General features: G+C 53.9%; 3 protein-coding genes across 3 annotated transcripts; 1 reads left to right on the top strand and 2 right to left on the bottom strand.

Annotated features, from left to right (window-relative positions):
- Positions 1-1958: 1958 nt before the first annotated feature.
- ENH_00070520 (serine/threonine protein phosphatase 5, putative) lies at positions 1959-8854 on the top strand (the record flags this gene model as incomplete). The annotated part of the gene is made up of 11 exons (XM_013582545.1): positions 1959-2339; positions 2534-2934; positions 3407-3584; positions 3760-3883; positions 4239-4377; positions 4647-4861; positions 5119-5216; positions 5812-5919; positions 6281-6432; positions 6823-7258; positions 8261-8854. 11 exons carry the CDS (start codon positions 1959-1961, stop codon positions 8852-8854), a joined length of 2826 nt encoding a protein of 941 aa, XP_013437999.1.
- Positions 8855-9165: 311 nt separating this feature from the next.
- ENH_00070510 (tRNA pseudouridine synthase B, putative) lies at positions 9166-11728 on the bottom strand (the record flags this gene model as incomplete). Its single annotated transcript, XM_013582544.1, has 5 exons — positions 9166-9602; positions 9849-9960; positions 10235-10296; positions 10833-10922; positions 11137-11728. 5 exons carry the CDS (start codon positions 11726-11728, stop codon positions 9166-9168), a joined length of 1293 nt encoding a protein of 430 aa, XP_013437998.1.
- A 1351-nt stretch (positions 11729-13079) lies between these two features.
- Positions 13080-17015, bottom strand: ENH_00070500 (hypothetical protein, conserved; the record flags this gene model as incomplete). The annotated part of the gene is made up of 1 exon (XM_013582543.1): positions 13080-17015. One exon carries the CDS (start codon positions 17013-17015, stop codon positions 13080-13082), a length of 3936 nt encoding a protein of 1311 aa, XP_013437997.1.
- Between the last annotated feature and the right edge of the window lie 966 nt (positions 17016-17981).

The raw sequence follows: 17981 nt of genomic DNA, 5'->3' as shown, positions 1-17981 counted from the left end.
TGCTGCTGCTGCTGCTGCTGCTGCTGCTGCTGCTGCTGCTGCTGCTGCTGCTGCTGCTGCTGCTGCTGCTGCTGCTGCTGCTGCAAACTCGAGAGAGCTGCTGCTGCGTGGCCCGCGCAGGTCCCGCTGCCCCGCAAGTATGCCCTCGAGCTGGTGATGGCCGTCGAAGAACATTACAAACAAACCATGAAGGGCGCAGTCGCCGAAGTGGAAATCCCGAAGAAGCCCGGAGGCCGTTTAGTGGTAAACACTTCACGAAATAAATGCCATTTGCTGCCATTTAGCTGCAGCTGCTGTTGCTGCTGCTGCTGCTGCTGCTGCTGCAGCAGCTGCTGCTGCTGCTGCTGCTGCTGCTGCTGCTGCTGCAGCAGAACTACTGCAGCAGAACTCTTTGTCTGGCTTTGTGAGGTCTTGGGCTTTGGTCTCAGCTCGTCGGCGACACCCATGGGCAGCTCAATGACGTTCTTTGGATTTTGTACAAGTTCGGCCCGCCTTCGGCCACAAACGTGTAGGCTGGGGGTTTTAAAAATGGAAATTTGGGTTTTTTTTGCTTTTTTTCCGGACTTTTTGGGGTTTTTGGGCTTTTATTTGAGTCTTATTGAGACTATTTGGGTTTAATTTGGGTTTTATTTGGGTCTTATTCGGATTATTTGTCTTTATTTCGGTTTTGTTCGGAGGTTTTTGGTTTTCTTTTCGTTTGCTTCGGCTTTTTCGGTTCTTTTTCTCCATTTTTCCGGTTGCTTCGGGTTTTTTTTGTTTTTTCCGGATTTTGGGACTTTTGTTTTTCTTTTTTGTGGAGTTTTTGAGTTTTTATTTCCCTTTTATGCGCCTTTTCTGTGTTTTTGAGTCTGTCTTGTGCGTCGTTGTTGGGTTTTTAAATCTGTTGCGTTTGTTGTTGTTGGGTTTTTAACTCTGTTTCATCCGTCGATTTGGGCTTTAAATATGTTTTATTTGTAATTGTTGGGGTTTTTAAATATGTTTCATTCGTCGTTGTTGGATTTTTGGGGATTTTTGAATCTGTTTTACTCAAAAACAGCTTCAAAAATCCTTTTGGGATCTTTAGAACTGTTTTGTTTTTCGTGTTGGATTTTTAAATCTGTTGTATTCCTCGCCTTTGGGTTTTTAAACTGTTTGCTTCTCGATTTTTGGGTCTTAAATCTGTTTAATTCGCCACTTTAGGGTTTTGTGAGCTGTTTTGTCCTTCTTGTTTGGATTTGAAAACTGTTGTCTTCGTGCTTTTAAAGTTTGAAATGTGTTCGATTGAAATGTGTTGGAGTGTTTGGGTTTTGAAATAAGCTTGTTGAAGTGTTTGTGTTCTGAAAAAAGTGTTTGTGTTTTGAAAAAAAGTGTTTGTGTTTTGAAGTGTTAGGGTTTTGAAGTAAGTGTTTGTGTTTTGAAACGAGTGTTAGGGTTTTGAAACAATTGTTAGGGTTTTGGAAAAAGTGTTAGGGTTTTGAAATAAGTGTCAGTGTTTTGAAACAACAGTTATTGTTTCGAAACAACAGTTATTGTTTCGAAACACCAGCAAGGCTTTCGAAACACCAATTAGGGTTTTCAAGACCAATTAGGGTTTTCAACACGAATTAGTGTTTTCAACACCAATTAGGATTTTCAACACGAATTAGGGTTTTGAACACGAATTAGTGTTTTCAACACCAATTAGGGTTTTCAACACCAATTAGGGTTTTCAACCCGAATTAGGGTTTTGAACCCGAATTAGGGTTTTGAGCCCGAATTAGGGTTTTGAGCCCGAATTAGGGTTTTCAACACCAATTAGTGTTTTGAACCCGAATTAGGGTTTGAAGGTCCGCGTTGTTGTTGCATGCAGGTACTTGTTCAACGGGGACATAGCGGATCGGGGGCGGAGTTCAGTGGAGATATTTCTGCTGCTGTTTGCCTTCAAGCTGCAGTGCGGAAGCTCCGTGATAATAAACCGGGGCAACCACGAGAGCGCAGACATGAACGAAGTGTACGGCTTTGCGCAGGAAGTGCGGCAGAAGTACGGCGGGCTGCTTTACCAGAAGTTCCAGGACATTTTCCACTTGCTGCCGCTCTGCGTGGTGCTGGAGAAGCGCGTCTTCGTCGTCCACGGCGGCCTCTGCCGCAAAGACAACATCACTCTCCACCACATCGACAAACTCCACCGACAAAGGCCCTGTCCGGCTTCTCCGCACACATTTGAAGACACTTTGATGTTCGATTTGCTGTGGTCGGACCCGCAGCCGGACCGCGGCCGCGGCTGGAGCACTCGGGGGGCGGATTGCATAGCTTTTGGCCCGGATGTTACGGATGCTTTCCTCACGAAGAACAACTTGGAGGTTTGCATTCGCTCCCACCAGGTCTGCTGCTGCTGCTGCTGCTGCTGCTGCTGCGGGGGGGGAAGCGGGAGCCGGCGAGCGGCGAGGGGGGCGCGGAAACGAGCTGCTGCTGCAGCTGTTTGCTGCTGCTGCAGCAGCAGCAGCAACGGCTGCTGCAGCAGCAGCAGCAAACAGCTGCAGCAATGGGTGCGGGAGGTGCTGCTGCTGCGGTGCAGGTGCCGACGAACCTGCGGGGCTTCGAGCCCGTCCACGACGGGCGCTGCGTGACGCTCTTCTCCGCCTCGAACTACTGCGGGACCACCGGCAACTACGGAGGAGTTATTATCTTTGAGGCGAACTTGTCTTTTGAAATTCAAGAGTACATGGCGCCTTCGCTGCAGGAAATCCAGCAGCTGCACCGCGAGACCTGCGCAGCCACGCAGAAGGTGCTGCTGCAGAAGAAGATGAAGGAGCTGGAAACCCAGGCCAAGCGCGCCAACAGGCGCTCCGCAGCGGCCCGAATGAGTCAGGAAATAGTCCAGAAAATGTGCAAAATGGTCTGCGAAAAAAAGCAAGACCTTTGGTGGTGCTTCTTCAACATGGACTCCGACGGCTCCGGCAAGATCACCCCCGCACAGTGGAGGCAAGCTGCGCCTTTTCACTTCCTTTTCCTCCTTTTAATTGCTTTTTAAAACTAAAAAGACTCTCCAACTGCTGCACTCGAGGGGCCCTTCTTTGCTGCAGCAGCTGCCCGCTTTTGGCCGCCGTTCGAGGCTTTCTGCTGCCAAACAAACGGCCTCTGCTGCAGCTGCCAGCTTCCCCCTCAGCCAGCCACTTTTGGCCTTAGCAGACTTCTTAATAAGTCTTTGTTCTCGAAGTTCTGCAGAATTTGACTCCCCCGCCTCTCAGGCATTCCACTTTTGCATGTTTTCGTGCTGTGTGTCCCGTGCATGCGCGAGCTTGTCTTGAACTGAATTGTTTCTTTGTTCTGAACTCAAAAAAGGGTTTTCTTTCGGACTTAACTGAATTAAACTTTGTTCTGAACTTAATAAAAAGGTTTTCTTTCGGACTTGAACTCCTTTTGCGGCTCGCGAGCGCTGTGTCTGCAGAGAAGCCTGCTCAATCGTGCTGGGCCAGGAGCTGCCGTGGGTAAATATAATGAAGTGTTTGAAGGCAGTCAGCAAAGACGGACTCGTCCATTACAACGACTTCTTATATCGCTACAAAGTGGACTTCAGGCCGCCCATTTGCAAGCACTTGAACTGGCGGCAGGAATGCGTGGCCCGGGTGAGTCCGTTTTCCGGCCATTTCCGCAGCTTTTTCTTTCTTTTTTCTCCAAATTTTCTCCTTTTTTCCGCACTTTGCATGCAAAGGCTGCTGCAGTTTGCATGCGGAGCAGTTTGCTGCCTTAGTTGCCCCGCATCCCCGAAAAAGTCCCGCCAGTGCTGCTGCTGCTGCGCAGGTCTTCGAGTCCATCATGAGCGCTGACCTCAGCCTGAAAGAAACTCTGATGCTTTTCGACCGAAACTGCGACGGCACAGTTTCTTTCCGCGAGTTCAACGAGCTCCTTTCGGACTTGGACATAGGTGGGGCTCTGAAGCTGCACTTCAGCTTTCTGCGCATGCATGTGCAATATATGTGCAATATATGTACAATATATGCATTTAATGGCTCCCTAAATCCAGAATAATGTTTATAAATGTATTTCCGACTTTATATTTGCATCTGGAGCTGCTTGAAGGCACGAAAGGGGCTTTTTGCACATTCGGGTTGTGTTGCATGCATGTGGCTGCCTGGAAGCGCAAGAAAGCCCCAACTTGCTGCTTTTTTGGAGTTGACTCAAGTGTGTCTTTAAGTGGAGCTGCTGCGGCTTTAGTTGGGGCTTTTGCTGCTGCTTTGCTGCTGCTTTGCTGCTGCTTTGCTGCTGCTCGGGGCCTGCAGGCCTCAGCGAGCCGCAAGTCCGGATTCTGATGCGCCTTATTACGGCAAGTCCGGCCTTTAATGCAGCAGCAGGCAGCATCGACGTGGCGGAGTTCCTGGGGCGCTTCAAAGTGGTATATTCCAATTCAATTAAAGAAGAGTGAGTGCCCAAGAGTGTCTTGTCTTCTTCCGATCTTCTGAATTCCCTTAGCAGCAGCAGCAGCAGCAGCAGCAGCAGCAGCTGCTGCTGCTGCGGAGCGGCAGCAGGCTTTCCGGGCTCTGCGGCGCGATCCTGAGATTCTGCAATTTGAAATAAGTAGTATTTCGCAAATGCTGCAGAACAAATGCAGCAAAAGCACTTGCATCTAAATCGCCCCGCTGCTGCTGCTGCTGCTGCTGCTGCTGCTGCTGCTGCTGCTGCTGCTGCAGCCCGCAGTCGAAGACCCCCTGGCTGAGCCGCGCGCTGCACTGCATCGGCAAAGCCATTTTGGCAGACAAAGCCGAAGCAGCTTCGAGGCATTACGAGCAGCAGCAGCTGCAGGACGGAGGCCTTTTGGGGGAGGGAGGCAGCAGGCGGCGCAGCTCAGCAGTTCGCGCTGTGGCTCTTTTCCAGAAGTTCAAGGACTACAACGAGGGCGGCGACGGTGAGCTGCCGCTGCAGCAGCAGCAGCAGCAGCAGCAGCAGCAGCAGCAGAGGTGCTGCCGCGGCGCGGGCTAGGCCCGCGGTGGCTGCTGCTAGGTCCCGGTAGTTCGCGCGCTGCAGCAGCAGCGCAGCTGCTGCAGCAGCAAACCAACTGCAGCAGCAGCAGATCTACTGCTGCTGCAGCAGCAGCACATCCGCTGCAGCAGCAGCAGCAGCAGCAGCAGCAGCAGGTGCGTGTGGCGGTTTGCTGCGCTGCAGGGTACTTGTCGTATGAGGATTTTGTCTCTGGCATAAAACGACTAAATATCGACGAAGAGGAGTTGGGATTTGCCCTCACAGATGCACATCTCTTTAGAGTGAGTTTTCTTTTTTGTTTTTATTTTGTTGTCTTTTTCGGAAATTCTTTTTGGCTTTTTGCTGCTCTGCTGCTCCTTTGTTCGGTGCTTTTGTCTGTTTAATCATCTTTTTACAGTTTTGAATTAATTGGGAATTTAAAAACTCAAAAAGGACTTTTTCTCGATTTAAATTCGTAAATAAATCCTTCTTTCTTTTTAAACAAATAAATGCATATTTTCAAGTGTATGTACACCCGCTATAAAGTACATACTTGTGTTTGTACAGTGTACATACAGTGAATATATTTTGGGTTTAATAAATGCATTTATAATATTATTTATTTATACTGTAGATATATGGAATATATGTAATATATATTTAGATAATATATATAATAGTAAATATACTTATACATATATGTATATATATATATATATACATATATATATAATATATATATATTATAATATATATAAATGTGTATACAAATATATAATATATATTAAGTATAAAGGTGCACATTCCATGATAAATGTGTCTGTACACATCAGGTTCTAATGCAAATACGTGCTGCTGCTGCTGCTGCTGCTGCTGCTGCTGCTGCTGCTGCTGCAGGTTGCTGAGGCGATTGACCTCACGGGGTCGAAGCGCATAAACTACTTGGAGTTCCTGCAGGCCTTCCACGTGGTGGACAGCAGCTCTAACAACAATCTTGCTGAAGAGGTGAGCAGCAGCAGCAGCAGCAGCAGCAGCAGCAGCAGCAGCAGCAGCAGGAGGCTAGGCCAGGCAGCAGCATTCGTTGTCCTTTTTGCGCGTTTGTTTGCTTTAATTCAAACAAATAAAACACAAATGCAAATTAAAACAAATATAATTATTTATAATTGTTTTTAAAAGTAATTTATTCCAAACACTTTCCAAACTGCCTTCAAGCAACCCCTCATTCATCTCCCGCCACTTTGCTGCTCCCCAACAGCTCACACACCTTTCTGCTTCTCCTTGCTGCCGCCTTTGTGCTGCTGCTGCTGCTGCTGCTGCTGCTGCTGCTGCTGCTGCTGCTGCTGCTGCTGCTGCTGCTGCTGCGCAGCTGTGGGGCCAGATCTGCACGACTCTGTTCCAGCACTCGAACAGCATTCGGCGGGCGCTGCATCAGTTCGACCCCGACTTGACCGGCAAAGTCGACTCCGAGGACTTCCGCGCTGCCCTCGTCACTCTCAACACTGTCCTCGCCAGAACGGAGTCAGTCTGCTGCTGCTGCTGCTGCTGCTGCTGCTGCTGCTGCTGCTGCGGTTGCTGCGGTTGCTGCGGTTGCTGCGGTTGCTGCGGCGGTGTGGATGGGGAGGGGGTGCTGTGGATGCGGATGGGGTGCTCTTGGTGATGCGCCGGGTCTGCTTGGTGCTGCTGTTCTTGCTGCTGCTGCTGCTGCTCCTCTGGTTGCTGCTGCTGCTGCTCTTGCTGCTGCTGCTGCTCTTGCTGCTGCTGCTGCTCTTTTGCTGCGTCTGCTCTTCTTGCTGCTGTTGCCCCTCTTGCTGCTGCTGCTGCTGCTGCTGGGTGAGTGCCGCAGCAGCAGCAGCAGGGCGCTGCTGGGTCTGGACTGCTGCTGCTGCTTGGGTTTGCTGCTGGGCGCAGGGCTCCGCTGACTGAGGAGCAAATAGACTTGTTGGTGAACTTCATGGACTTGGACAGCGAAGGAATGGTCGAATATGAAGAGTTTTTGGATTCTTTTATTCCAGTTGACAGCTACTGCAGCGGCCCCAGCGGCTTGCCGGTGCTGCCGGACTCGGGCGAGGAGGAGGCAGCAGCAGCAGCAGCAGCAGCAGCAGCAGCGGCGCCGCTGCCGAACGGCTGCAGCAGCAGCAGCAGCAGCAGCGGCGGCAGCGGCGCCGCTGCAGCGACACAGCCAGCCCCAGCCAGTAAGAACCTGCCCGCGGGGGCCCCCGAGAAACCTGTTGCTGCTGCTGCTTCTGCTGCTGCTGCTGCTGCTGCTGCTGCTGGCTCCGGAAAAAGCAGCAAACAATCCATGGAAGTGGATGATGGGGCCCGGCGGTTCGACTTCACCAGCCAAGTGGGCAGGTAGTTCGGGTGTACGTACACCCCAGACTCCCGCCCCTTCTTCGGGGGCCCAACAGGGAAGCCTCCGCGCACCAACTTAACTCATTTAAGCCCTTTCAACTTGCCCAGGCTCCGCAGCTAGCTAGCTAGGTGGCTAGCTGGCTAGCTAGGTGGCTAGCTAGCTAGCTAGGTGGCTAGATAGCTGGCTAGCTAGCTGGCTAGCTAGCTAGGTGGACAGAGGGACCAGCGAGCTGGCTAGCGAGCTGGCTAGCTAGCTGGTTAGCTAGCTAGGTGGCCAGAGGACCTAGCTAGCCGGCTAGCTAGCTAGCTAGGCAGTTGGCTACAGAAGGACTCCTGAACAGCTAGCTAGCCAGCTAGTTGGCCACAGAGGGACCCCCAAATAGCTAGCTATAACTAGCTCGTTGGCCACAAAGGGACCCTTGCATAGCTAGCCAGCTGGTTAGATGGCCACAGAGGGACCCCTAAATGGCTGGCTAGCTGGCTGCAGAGGCACCCCGTAACTAGCTGGCTAGCTGCTGCAGAGGTACCCCGTAGCTAGCTAGCTAGCTAGCGAGCTCGATGGCCACAGAGGGACCCTCTAGCTAGCTAGCTAGCCACCTACCTGCCTGCCCCCTAGCTTGCTAGCTAGCTACCCCGTAGCTAGCTGGCTAGCTAGCTAGCTATTAAAAGAAATAAAAGAAATGTTTAATTTTGAAAGAAATTAAAATTGAAAGACTCATTAGGAGTTTTGTCAAAAAGAATAAAGCCATGAAGTTTGTGGGGTGTACGTACACCGCGCGTGCTGGGGCGCAGGCCCATACAGACAGGTCAGCTCGTGCAGCTCTGCTGCTGCTGCTGCTGCTGCTGCTGCTGCTGCTTGCTGCTGCTGCTGCTGCTTGCTGCTGCTGCTGCTGCTTGCTGCTGCGTGTTGCTGCTACTTGCTGCTGCTGCTGGTACTTGCTGGTGCATGCTGCTGCTGCTGCTTGCTGCTGCTGCTGCTGCTTGCTGCTGGCAGCTGAGAGGCGCAGCTAAGGGGCAGCAGGCCCTTGAGCAGCTGCTGCCGATTAAGGCCCTCCAGGGGCAAACAATCTTCCGCAGCAAAAGGCCCCTGGCGAGTTCTGACCTGCAGCAGCAAAAAGCAAAAAGTGCTGCTGCTGCTGCTGCTGCTTCCGCGGGCTCTCCCTGCCAAACCTCTGCACCTCTGGGGAGGCGGCAGGCGCCGCAGCAGCAAGCAGCAGCAGCAGCAAGCAGCAGCAGCAAGCAGCAGCAGCAAGCAGCAGCAGCAGGCAGCCGCAACAAGCAGCAGCAGCAAGCAGCAGCAGCAAGCAGCAGCAGCAAGCAGCAGCAGCAAACAGCTGCAGCAAGCAGCAGCAACAAGCACAGGCATCCGCGAGCAGCAGCAAGCAGCAGCAAACAGCAGCTGGCAGCAGCAGCGCGCAGCAGTGAACAGCAGCAGGCATCGGCGAGCAGCAGCAAGCGCCCGCGAGCAGCAGCAAGCAGCAGCAAGCAGCAGCAAGCAGCAGCAGCAGCTGGGCGGTGCTGCTGCTGCTCTCACCAGCAGCACGAGGTGGGCCACAGTGCCGAGAGCAGCAGCAACATCTGCTGCTAGTTGTCTTATATAAGTGCCTTTGGAGCAGCAAACGGCGAAGTCAAAGAAAGGCAGCTGCATGCATGCATGCATGCATTCATGCATGCATGCATGCACGCATGCATGCATGCATGCACGCATGCATGCATGCATGCAAAGTCGCAGCAGCAGCACAATGGCTTTCCGCTGCTTTGCTTCTGCTGCTGCTGCAGCAACTAACGAGCTATGAAAACCCCCAAAGGCAAACTGACTGCAGCAGCACGCTGCGCCCCTAAACCCTAAACCCTAAACCCTAAACCCTAAACCCTAACAAGTCCTAGGCCTGAGGGCTCCTATGCAGCAGCAAGGGAGACACAGCCAGCCGCTGCTGGCCGGCTACCGCTGCTGCTGCTGCTGCTGCCGCTACTGCTGCTGCTGCTGCTACCGCTACTGCTGCTGCTGCTGCTACCACTAACGCTGCTGCTGCTACCACTACTGCTGCTGCTGCTGCTGCTACCACTACTGCTGCTGCTGCTGCTGCATCTGCTGCTGCTGCTGCTGCTACCGTTACTGCTGCTGCTGCTGCTGCTACCGCTGCAGCTGCTGCTGCTGCTGCTGCTGCTACCGCTGCTGCTGCTGCTGCTGCTGCTGCAGCTCACCTCCACTGCAGCAGGACTGCGGAGCTTGATGCTGTTCACTGACACCAAAGAAGGCCTTGGCATTTCTTCGGGGCCAACGGCGGCGCCCTCGCGGGCCAGCTCGTACAGCTGCCGGCCCCGCACCCGCTTTGCTGAACCAGCAGCAGCAGCAGCAGCAGCAGCAGCAGCAGAAGCAACTGGAGCAGCAGCAGGAGCAGTACCGCAGCAGCAAGTGCAGCAGCAGCAACAGCAACTGCAGCAGCAGCAGCACCGCCGCAAGAACGGCAGCAGCAGCAGCAGCAGCAGCACCGCAGCAACAGCTGCAGCAACAACTGCAGCAGCAGCAGCAGCAGCAGCAGCAGCGCGAAGCAACTGCAGCAGAGCTGCAAGGCACCTACCCGAGAAGAGAGGAGTTTGCTGCAGGTAAGAACGGCCCTCAAAAGAAGCCACTGCTGCTGCCAGCTGACCAGTGGTCACCCCCTCCCACGGGGCCTCCCGCACCACCCGGCCCTGCAGCAGCAAAGACCGCAGCGCAGCAGCAGCAGCTGCTGCAGCGCAGCAGCAGCAGCAGCAGCAGCAGTTTCTGCTGCTGCTAGGAGTTCTGCTGCTTCTGAGGATTTATTTTGGATCTAGCGAGCAGCAAGTCACTTTGATTTAATTAAATTAGAAACTTTAATTAAATTAAAGAATTAAATTAATTAAATTAAATTAAATTAAATTAAATTAAATTAAATTAAATTAAATTAAATTAAATTCAACTTTTTTGCAAAAGAGAAAAACACACTTCAGCGTCAAGTGTGTCCGTCTCCACCCCCAGGCGCGCCCGCGCTTCGTAGCACTTGGGCCCTGCCAGCAGCAGCAGCAGCAGCAGCAGCAGCAGCAGCAGCAGCAGCAGCAGCAGCAGGATCAGCAGCAGCAGCAGGAAGAGGATCGCCACCACCAGCAGCAGCGGCACGCTCAGCAGCAGCAGCAGCAGAATCAGCAGCAGCAGGGGCAGGATCGACAGCAACAGCGGCAGCAGCAAGCCCAGCGGAAGCAGCAGGAGCAGCAAAAGCAGCAGCAGCAGCAGCAGCAAAAGCAGCAGCAGCAGCAGCAGCAAAAGAAATGGGACCTAAGAAGTACTGGCACACGAATACACACCCCGAGCTTCTCCTGCCGTGGCACTAAACAGCCTTTGCCCAGACCCTAAACCCTAAACCCTAAACCCTAAACCCTAAACCCTAAACACTAAACCCTAAATCCTAAACACTAAACCCTAGCGAGCGACAAAGAGCGGCGCCGCAGTCAAACAAACCCTCGCTGCACCCGCCCTGCAGCAAACCCTGCCTAGATGAAGATCTGCAGCAGCAGCTGCTGCTGCTGCTGCTCTTGCTGCTGCGCACCGTCAAGGAAATCCTTCAGCAGCGCCGTCCCCCGCCCGATGCCCAAAACCAAAACCCCTGAGAAGCTCAAAGCCCGCACGTCCTTTACCTCTAAACCCTAAACCCTAAACCCTAAACCCTAAACCCTAAACCCTAAACCCTAAGGCCGAACTCCAGCAGCAGCAGCTTGTGCTCGCCTGCTGCTTCAGCGCAGCAGCAGCAGCAGCAGCAGCAGCAGCAAAAGCTCACCAGAGGCCGCAGGGTCTAAAGTCCCTCCGTGCCCAACTCGCAGCCGCCGCTGCTGGGGGGGCCCCCCATTTAGTACCCTTTTCTGGGGGGCCCCCGGGGGCCCCCGAGTTGCAGCTGCTGCGAATTAAATGCTTCACAACTCTGCAGACATCCGCAGAAGTGATTCCTGAGGGTTTGAAGAGCGGCAGCAGGCCATCTATATTCTCCAGTTCTGCTGCTGCTGCTGCTGCTGCTGCTGCTGCTGCGGGCTGCTGCTGCTGCTGCTGCTGCTGCCGCTGCCGCCGCCCCGCCTTCTCCTGCTGCCGCAGAACCGCCACGAGCTGCAGCAGCTCTTCAGACGCAGGAGAGTCTTTCAAATGCTTTAGGGGGGCCCCCGGGGGCCCCTCAGGGGGGCCCCCTAGGGGGGCCCCCCGGGGCCCCTCAGGGGGGCCCCCTGAGGGGCCCCCGGGGGGCCCCCCTGGGGCATGCAAGGCGCAGGCTGTAAAGGCAGCCTGGTGGGAAGGACTGCTGCGGTGAGCAGCAAGAGGAGGAGAAGCAATGAAGAAGCTGGTGAAGGCAGCAGCAGCCTCACTGCTGCTGCTGCTGCTGCTGCTGCTGCTGCTGCTGCTGCTGCTGCTGCTGCTGAGCCAGGCCAAGGCCCCCGCCGCGAGGCGCCGAAGGCCCCGCATGCCAACGAGGGCTGCTGCGCGTGGAGCAGCAGAGAGCCCCGGGGCGGCGAGACTCAAGAAGGCAGCAGCAAGACATCGATGCGGGAAACTGGAGCGAAAACGCCCCAATGAGGGCCACTGAACCAATTAAGCATTTCTAAATTGTATTATTATGAATAAAAAGCGAAAAAAAATCAGAAAAATGCGGAATTTAGAAGGAAAATGACGCTGGCGACGGGAAGAGTCGGCTGCCACTGCTCGCTGAGCTGTCTAGACACCTCGGGGTGTGGCGCAGAGTTTATTCTTGAAAAGTCTTTTTAATAACTTTCAAATTATTCTTTTTTAATCAAAATATCCAAACAGTTTCTCTTCTGGCTTCAGCTTTCCCGCGCAAGTCGCTGAGGCCCGCGAGCTGCTGCCGCGTTCGGGTGTATGTACAGCTGCAGGTTGCAAAAGTGAATGCCACTTATTCGAAATATTTCTTTCAATTATCATCACTTTTATTTCTTTTAATTATAAAGCTGATGAGATATTATTTTAATTGCGAAAAAAGCTGCTTAGAGGCTGCAGAAAAAGTGCCAGAGTGGCACTTCGCAGTCTCGATGGAAAGCGCAAGAAAATGACTTTTTCTGATTTATTTCAGACTTCACTTTTCAAAGATTTATTTTATTCTTTACACTTCATATTATTTTTCAAAGACTTCCTTTATATTTTATCCTTTAAAGACTTATTTCAGATTTTATTTTGAAGATTCACTTCAGACTCTATTTTTGAATATTCATTTTCTATATTTCGTTTTTTTCAAATTTCAATCAAGAGGAAACTGCAGCAAAGTTATTATCTTCTTTTCAAACTAAAATTAAATAAAATGAAGACTCAGATCCGCTGCATGCAAAAGGGAAACTTCTGCAAACTCAGGTGTACGTACACCTGAGTTTGCACAGGTGTACGTACACCCCGTCCATTTGCTGCAGCAGCAGCAGCAAATGAAATAAAATCCACTTCACTTCTTTTTCACATTTCGCGCTGCTTCCCTCCCAGGTCTTTTGTTGAATCAGTGAACAACACAACTAAATTAATTAATTAATTATTTATTTATTTATTTAATAATAAATAGTAAATAAATAAATTAATTAATAAATAAACAAACAAATAAATAAATAAATAAATAAATAAAACAAGTAGATACAAACAACTCCTCTGCAAACGCGAAAGGCCCTACACTGTGCAGCTGAAGGGCGACAACGGGGGATGGGGGCCCGCGCGCTGCAGCAGCAGCAAATAGCTGCTTCCCACTTCTTTAAGTTTGCATCAGTCCAGACACAAAGACAGAAAAGCTGCTGCTGCTGCTGCTGCTGCTGCTGCAGCGCAGCTAGCCGTGAGGTGTACGTACACTGCGTCTCTGCTGCTCCTCACTGGCCCACGAGAGAACAGCGCCGGCGGCTCTCAGCACTGCCACGCCCAGCTCTGCCTCAGCTGGCAGCAACTTGCTGCCATCTGCTGCTGCTGCTGCTGCTGCTGCTGCTGCTGCTGCTGCGCTGCTCAGCGCAGCCTCGACCGCCACTGGGCCGTTGGCCTGCAGCAGCAGCTCCTGCGTCTGCAGCGACCGCACAGTCAGTGCCTGCAGCACAACCCCCGCTGCTGCTGCTGCTGCTGCTGCTGCTGCTGCTGCTGCTGCTGCTGCTGCTGCTGCTGGGCGCACTTCGCTGCCTGCGTCTGCTGCGGTGCTTTGGGGTGTACTGGCAGCACCAGCAGCTGCTGCTGCTCCTATAAACGAAGCTGCTTCCGCCCCCAGCGACAGCAGCAGCAGCTGCTGCCGCTGCAGCGCCACAAAGTGCCACGGGGGCTCCCCAGAAGCTGCTGCCTGCTGCTGGCAGCAAAGTGCGAAGTGTACAGACACCTCAAGGTGACCACTGGTCACCCCACAAGCCACAAAGTACTCCGGCAGCTCAAAGCTGACCAGGGAGAAGGGGCACTGGAAGCAGGACACGCTGCTGCTGCTGCTGCTGCTGCTGCTGCTGCGCTGCCTCACCCCGAAGCAGCAGCAGCTGCTGCTGCTGCAGCAGCAGCAGCTGCTGCTGCTGCTGCTGCGTGCACAGGTGCACCTGCAGGCAGCCACATGGCCTGCGACTTCCGCAAGCTCTCTTAAAATTTTTGTGAGTTGCTGCTGCCACGGAGAGGCCTCAGCCCGCCGGACTGACCACTGGTCACCTGCTGCACTGCAGCAGGAAGCAGCAGCAGCAGCAGCAGCAGCAGCAGCAGCAGCACTGAATGAAGACCCCGACCCGCAGGAAAAGCTGTTGAGAAACGTGGGGCCCTCAGCTGGGGGTTCGCTTCGCGGGTGCTGCTGCTGCTGCTGCAGATTTTTATGGCCTCCACGTGTCGCTGCCAACTGCTGCTGTCGCTGCTGCTGCTGCTGCTGCTGCTGCTGCTGCTGCTGTTGCTGCTGCTGCTGCTGCAAGCTCGAGGTTTCTTTTGCATGGCTGCGGTGCAGCAAAGCTACAAACGCCTGCACGGCAACTTCTGCTGCTGCTGCTGCAGTGCGAGCCACTTCTGCTGCAGCAGCAAGGTCCTCAGCACTTGCAGCAGCCTCTGCTGCTGCCACAGCTGCTGCAGCACTGGGGCGCAGCCAGCCCAGAACAGCAGCAGCAGCAGCAGCAGTCGCGTCGGCCACTGCAGCAGCACATGCGTCAACAGCAGCTGAAGAAGTCTGGAGGCGCTGCTGCGCCTCAGGCGCAACAGCAGCTGCTGCTTCCAGCAGCAGCAGCCCCAGCAGCAGCACGCGGCGCTGCTGCTGCTGCCGCCACTGCAGCAGCAACTCTGCTGCAGCAAACAGCAGCAGCAAATTCGACCGCCGCCGGTTTGCCCGCAAGGTCCAGGTCCAGACAAACTGCTTCGGAGAGCCTCTGGCGTCAATCTGCTGCCAGCAGAAGCTGCGCCCGCTGCTGCTGCTGCTGCTGCTGCTGCTGCTGCTGCTGCTGCTGCTGCTGCTAAGGCTAACGCCGAGAGGCAAAGGCCAGGCCCTAAGAGGCACCCACAGCTCCGCGCCTGGAGCTCGCTGGCGGCTGCTGCTCCCCGTCTTCTCCGAATCTGCTGCTGCTGCTGCTGCTGCTGCTGCTGCATTTCTTGCTGTTGCTGCTGCTGCGTTTTCATTTGTTGCTGCTGTTGCTGCTGCTGCTGCTGTTGCGCAGTCGGCAGCAACAGCAGCACAGAGGTCGGGAAGGGTCAGGGCTCCGGGAGCTGCAACCACAGCCACAGCAGCAGCAGCAGCAGCAGCAGCAGCAGCAGCGTGGCCTTCAGCAGCAAACACAAGGCCTAGGCCAGGAAGAAACAAAAAAAGCGGATTGCTGCAGTCCCCAGACACGGCGGGCAGCTCAGCAGCAAACAAAAGAGACTCCAGGCTGCTGCTGAACCCCCAGGGGGATGCAGCAGCAGCAGCAGCAGCCGCTGCTGCTGCTGCTGCTGCTGCTGCTCCGTCAGCTGAGGGCTGCAGCAGCTGCAGCAGCTGCAGCGGCAGCGAAAGGTCTGCTGCTGTCCTGCAGCAGTAAATGCACTTCATGTCTTTTGCTTCCTGCCCTAACACAGGCAGCGTCCCCCGCCCAGATAATTTGCTTGTTGCTGCTGCTGCTGCTGCTGCTGCTGCTGTTGCTGCTGCTGCTGCTGCTGCTGGCGTGTCTGCTGCACCCACAAACTCGCCTCCCGCCCAGCCCCTTACAGGGGCACTTCCGGGGCCCGACCCTGAAGTGACCAGAGCTTCATTCTGCTGCTGCTGCTGCTGCTGCTGCTGCTGCTGCTTCTGCTGCTGCTGCTGCTGCTTCTGCTGCTGCTGCTGGTGATGGTGGAGTTTGGCTTGTGCCTCCTTTGCTTGCTCTAGTGTGGCGAGGAGAACCTCCCGCCGCTGCGTAGTTGCTAGCTGCTGCTGCTGCTGCTGCTGCTGCTGCTGCTGCTGCTGTTCAGAAAGCGCAGCAGAAGAAGCCGCAAGTTTCGTTCCTTGCTGCTGCTGCTGCTGCTGCTGCTGCTGCAGCTGCTGTAGCTGGTCCGTCAGCTCGTCGCGCAGCAGCAGCGCCAGCCGCATGCAAAGAGCCAGCAGCAGCAGCGGCAGCCAAGCAGCAGCAGTGCTGCTGCAGCAGTGCAGCAGCAAAGAAGTCGGCAGCACTTGCTGCATCTTCCACCACACGTGCTGCAGCTCCACGCACACGGCGCTGCTCCCCTGCAAGCTGCTGCTGCTGCTGCTGCTGCTGCTGCTGCTGCTGCTGTGCTGCTGCTGCTGCTGCTCCACTGGGGACACACTCACGGCTCGCTGCTCCGGGGCAGCAGCAGGCCACTGCAGCACACAGAGCTGCCCACTGCAGCAGAGCTGCAGCGAATACTTCTGTTCCCAGTGGAGCTGCTGCTGCTGCTGCTGCTGCTGCTGCTGCTGCGGCTGCGGCCATGTTTGTGTGCCACACGACCCATCCCTGTTGCTGCTGCTGCTGCTGCTGCTGCTGCTGACTGTCAGCACCCCTGTATTGGGGTCCACCTGAACTTGCTGCTGCAGCAGGTTTGCTGCTGCGGCAACTTGGCCTAGGGCTGTGGCTAGCTGCTGCTGCTGCTGCTGCTGCAGTATGCTGCTGCCGCTGCTTCCCAACCACTGGCCACTGCGCTGCTGCTGAAGCAATGTTTCTGCTGCTTGCTGCAGCAGCAGCAGCTGCTGCAGCAAAACTGACTCTGGAGGCCACAGCGGAGGGCTGGGGAGGCCCTTCCGCAAGCAGTATTTGCTGCTGCTCTCGCTGCGCACCTGCTGCTGCTGCTGCTGCTGCTGCTGCTGCAAGGCCAAACTGTCTGGCCGCTGCTGCTGCTGCAGCAGCAGATTTGTGTTCAGCAGCGGCCTAAGGGAGAAGCAGCGCCTGATATCTGCTGCTTCATTAAAGCGGCGCCACAAGTTGCTGCTGGCAGCAGCAGCAGGAGCTGCTGCAGCAGCAGCAGGAGGAGCTGCTGCTGCTGCAGCAGCAGCAACACAATAAACACTCGGGAAGTGCTGCAGTCGCCCCCATGGAGGGCCTCCTGCAGCGTCAGCTGCTTGCTGCTGCTGCTGCAGCAGCAGCACGGAGCAGCAAAAGCGCTCTGGGTGCAGCAGCAGCAGCAAGTCGGGGTAGGCAGCAACAGCAAATCCATTGGCGAACACCAAAACAAACAACAAGGAAGGACTTTCTTCTTCACATCCTGCTGCTGCTGCTGCTGCTGCTGCTGCAGTTGCTGCTGCTGCTGTTGCTGCTGATGCTGCATTGCTTGTGCGGGACGCTGCTGCTGCTTCTGCTGCTGACGCCATTGCCTTCAGAGCTGCATGTGCTGCAGCAGATGCAGCAGCTGCAGCAGCTGCTGCGGCACCTGCAACCGCAGCAGCAGCTGCTGCTGCTGCCGCAGCAGCTAATGCTGCAGCTGTCGCAGCAGCTGCTTGGGATCCCCGTTCACACTTGTGTTGCCGCCGCTGCAGCTGCAGCAGCAGCAGCAGCAGCAGGCGTTGCTGCTGCTGCTGCTGCTGCTGCTACAGCTGTTTCTCCTCCCGCTGCTGCAGCTGCTGCTGCTGTGCGGTGTCTTTGGAGTTGCTGCCAGCTCTATGTGCGCTAATTGTTTGTTTTATTCTTTTAATTTATTTCAAAAAGTATTATTTTTCATTTAATTGCCATTTGCTGCATAAAGAACTTCTTTGCTGCCGCAGGAGTTTCTGAAAAGTGGCATTGAAGAAGACTGGCGATCGCTGGGGTGTACGTACACCCCGTGGCTCCTCAGTTTCACTTCGCAAGCTTCTGAAGTTTCATTTTAATTAAATAAAATCATTTTCAAATTAAAAATGATTTTTAAATTAAAAATGATTTCCAATTTAATTGTGCTGGGGCTGGGCGCTGGGGTGTACGTACACCCGGTGGCTCAGGAGCAGCAATCCACTCAGTTTCTTTTGTTTTTCATTTTATTAAATGATAAATGAATTATTTTTTTGTTTTTAATTTATATTTTGTTATTTCTAATATCTTAAGGCTCAAATTTTGGTCCTAGAAGAACGAAGTGCTGCAGCGTGCTGCAGCCGAAAGGCAGCAGCTGCAGCAGCAGCAGCAGCAGCAGAAGACAGCAGCAGCAACAGAAGACAGCAGCAGCAGCAGATGGCAGCTGCGTTCTTCACAGCAAAAAGCCAAATTTATTCTTTTTTAAAATTTAAAAATAAAAAAGAATTATTTTTTCAAATTGAACAAAAAAGATTCTTTTGGAAGTCTTCTCTTCAGAGATATTCTATTTTTTA

This window comes from Eimeria necatrix, genomic scaffold (assembly GCF_000499385.1).
Source record: "Eimeria necatrix Houghton genomic scaffold, Enh_scaff686, whole genome shotgun sequence".
NCBI lineage: Eukaryota > Apicomplexa > Conoidasida > Eucoccidiorida > Eimeriidae > Eimeria > Eimeria necatrix.
Note: the sequence above shows the minus strand (reverse complement) of the source record. Positions and strands in the feature narration are given on the sequence as shown.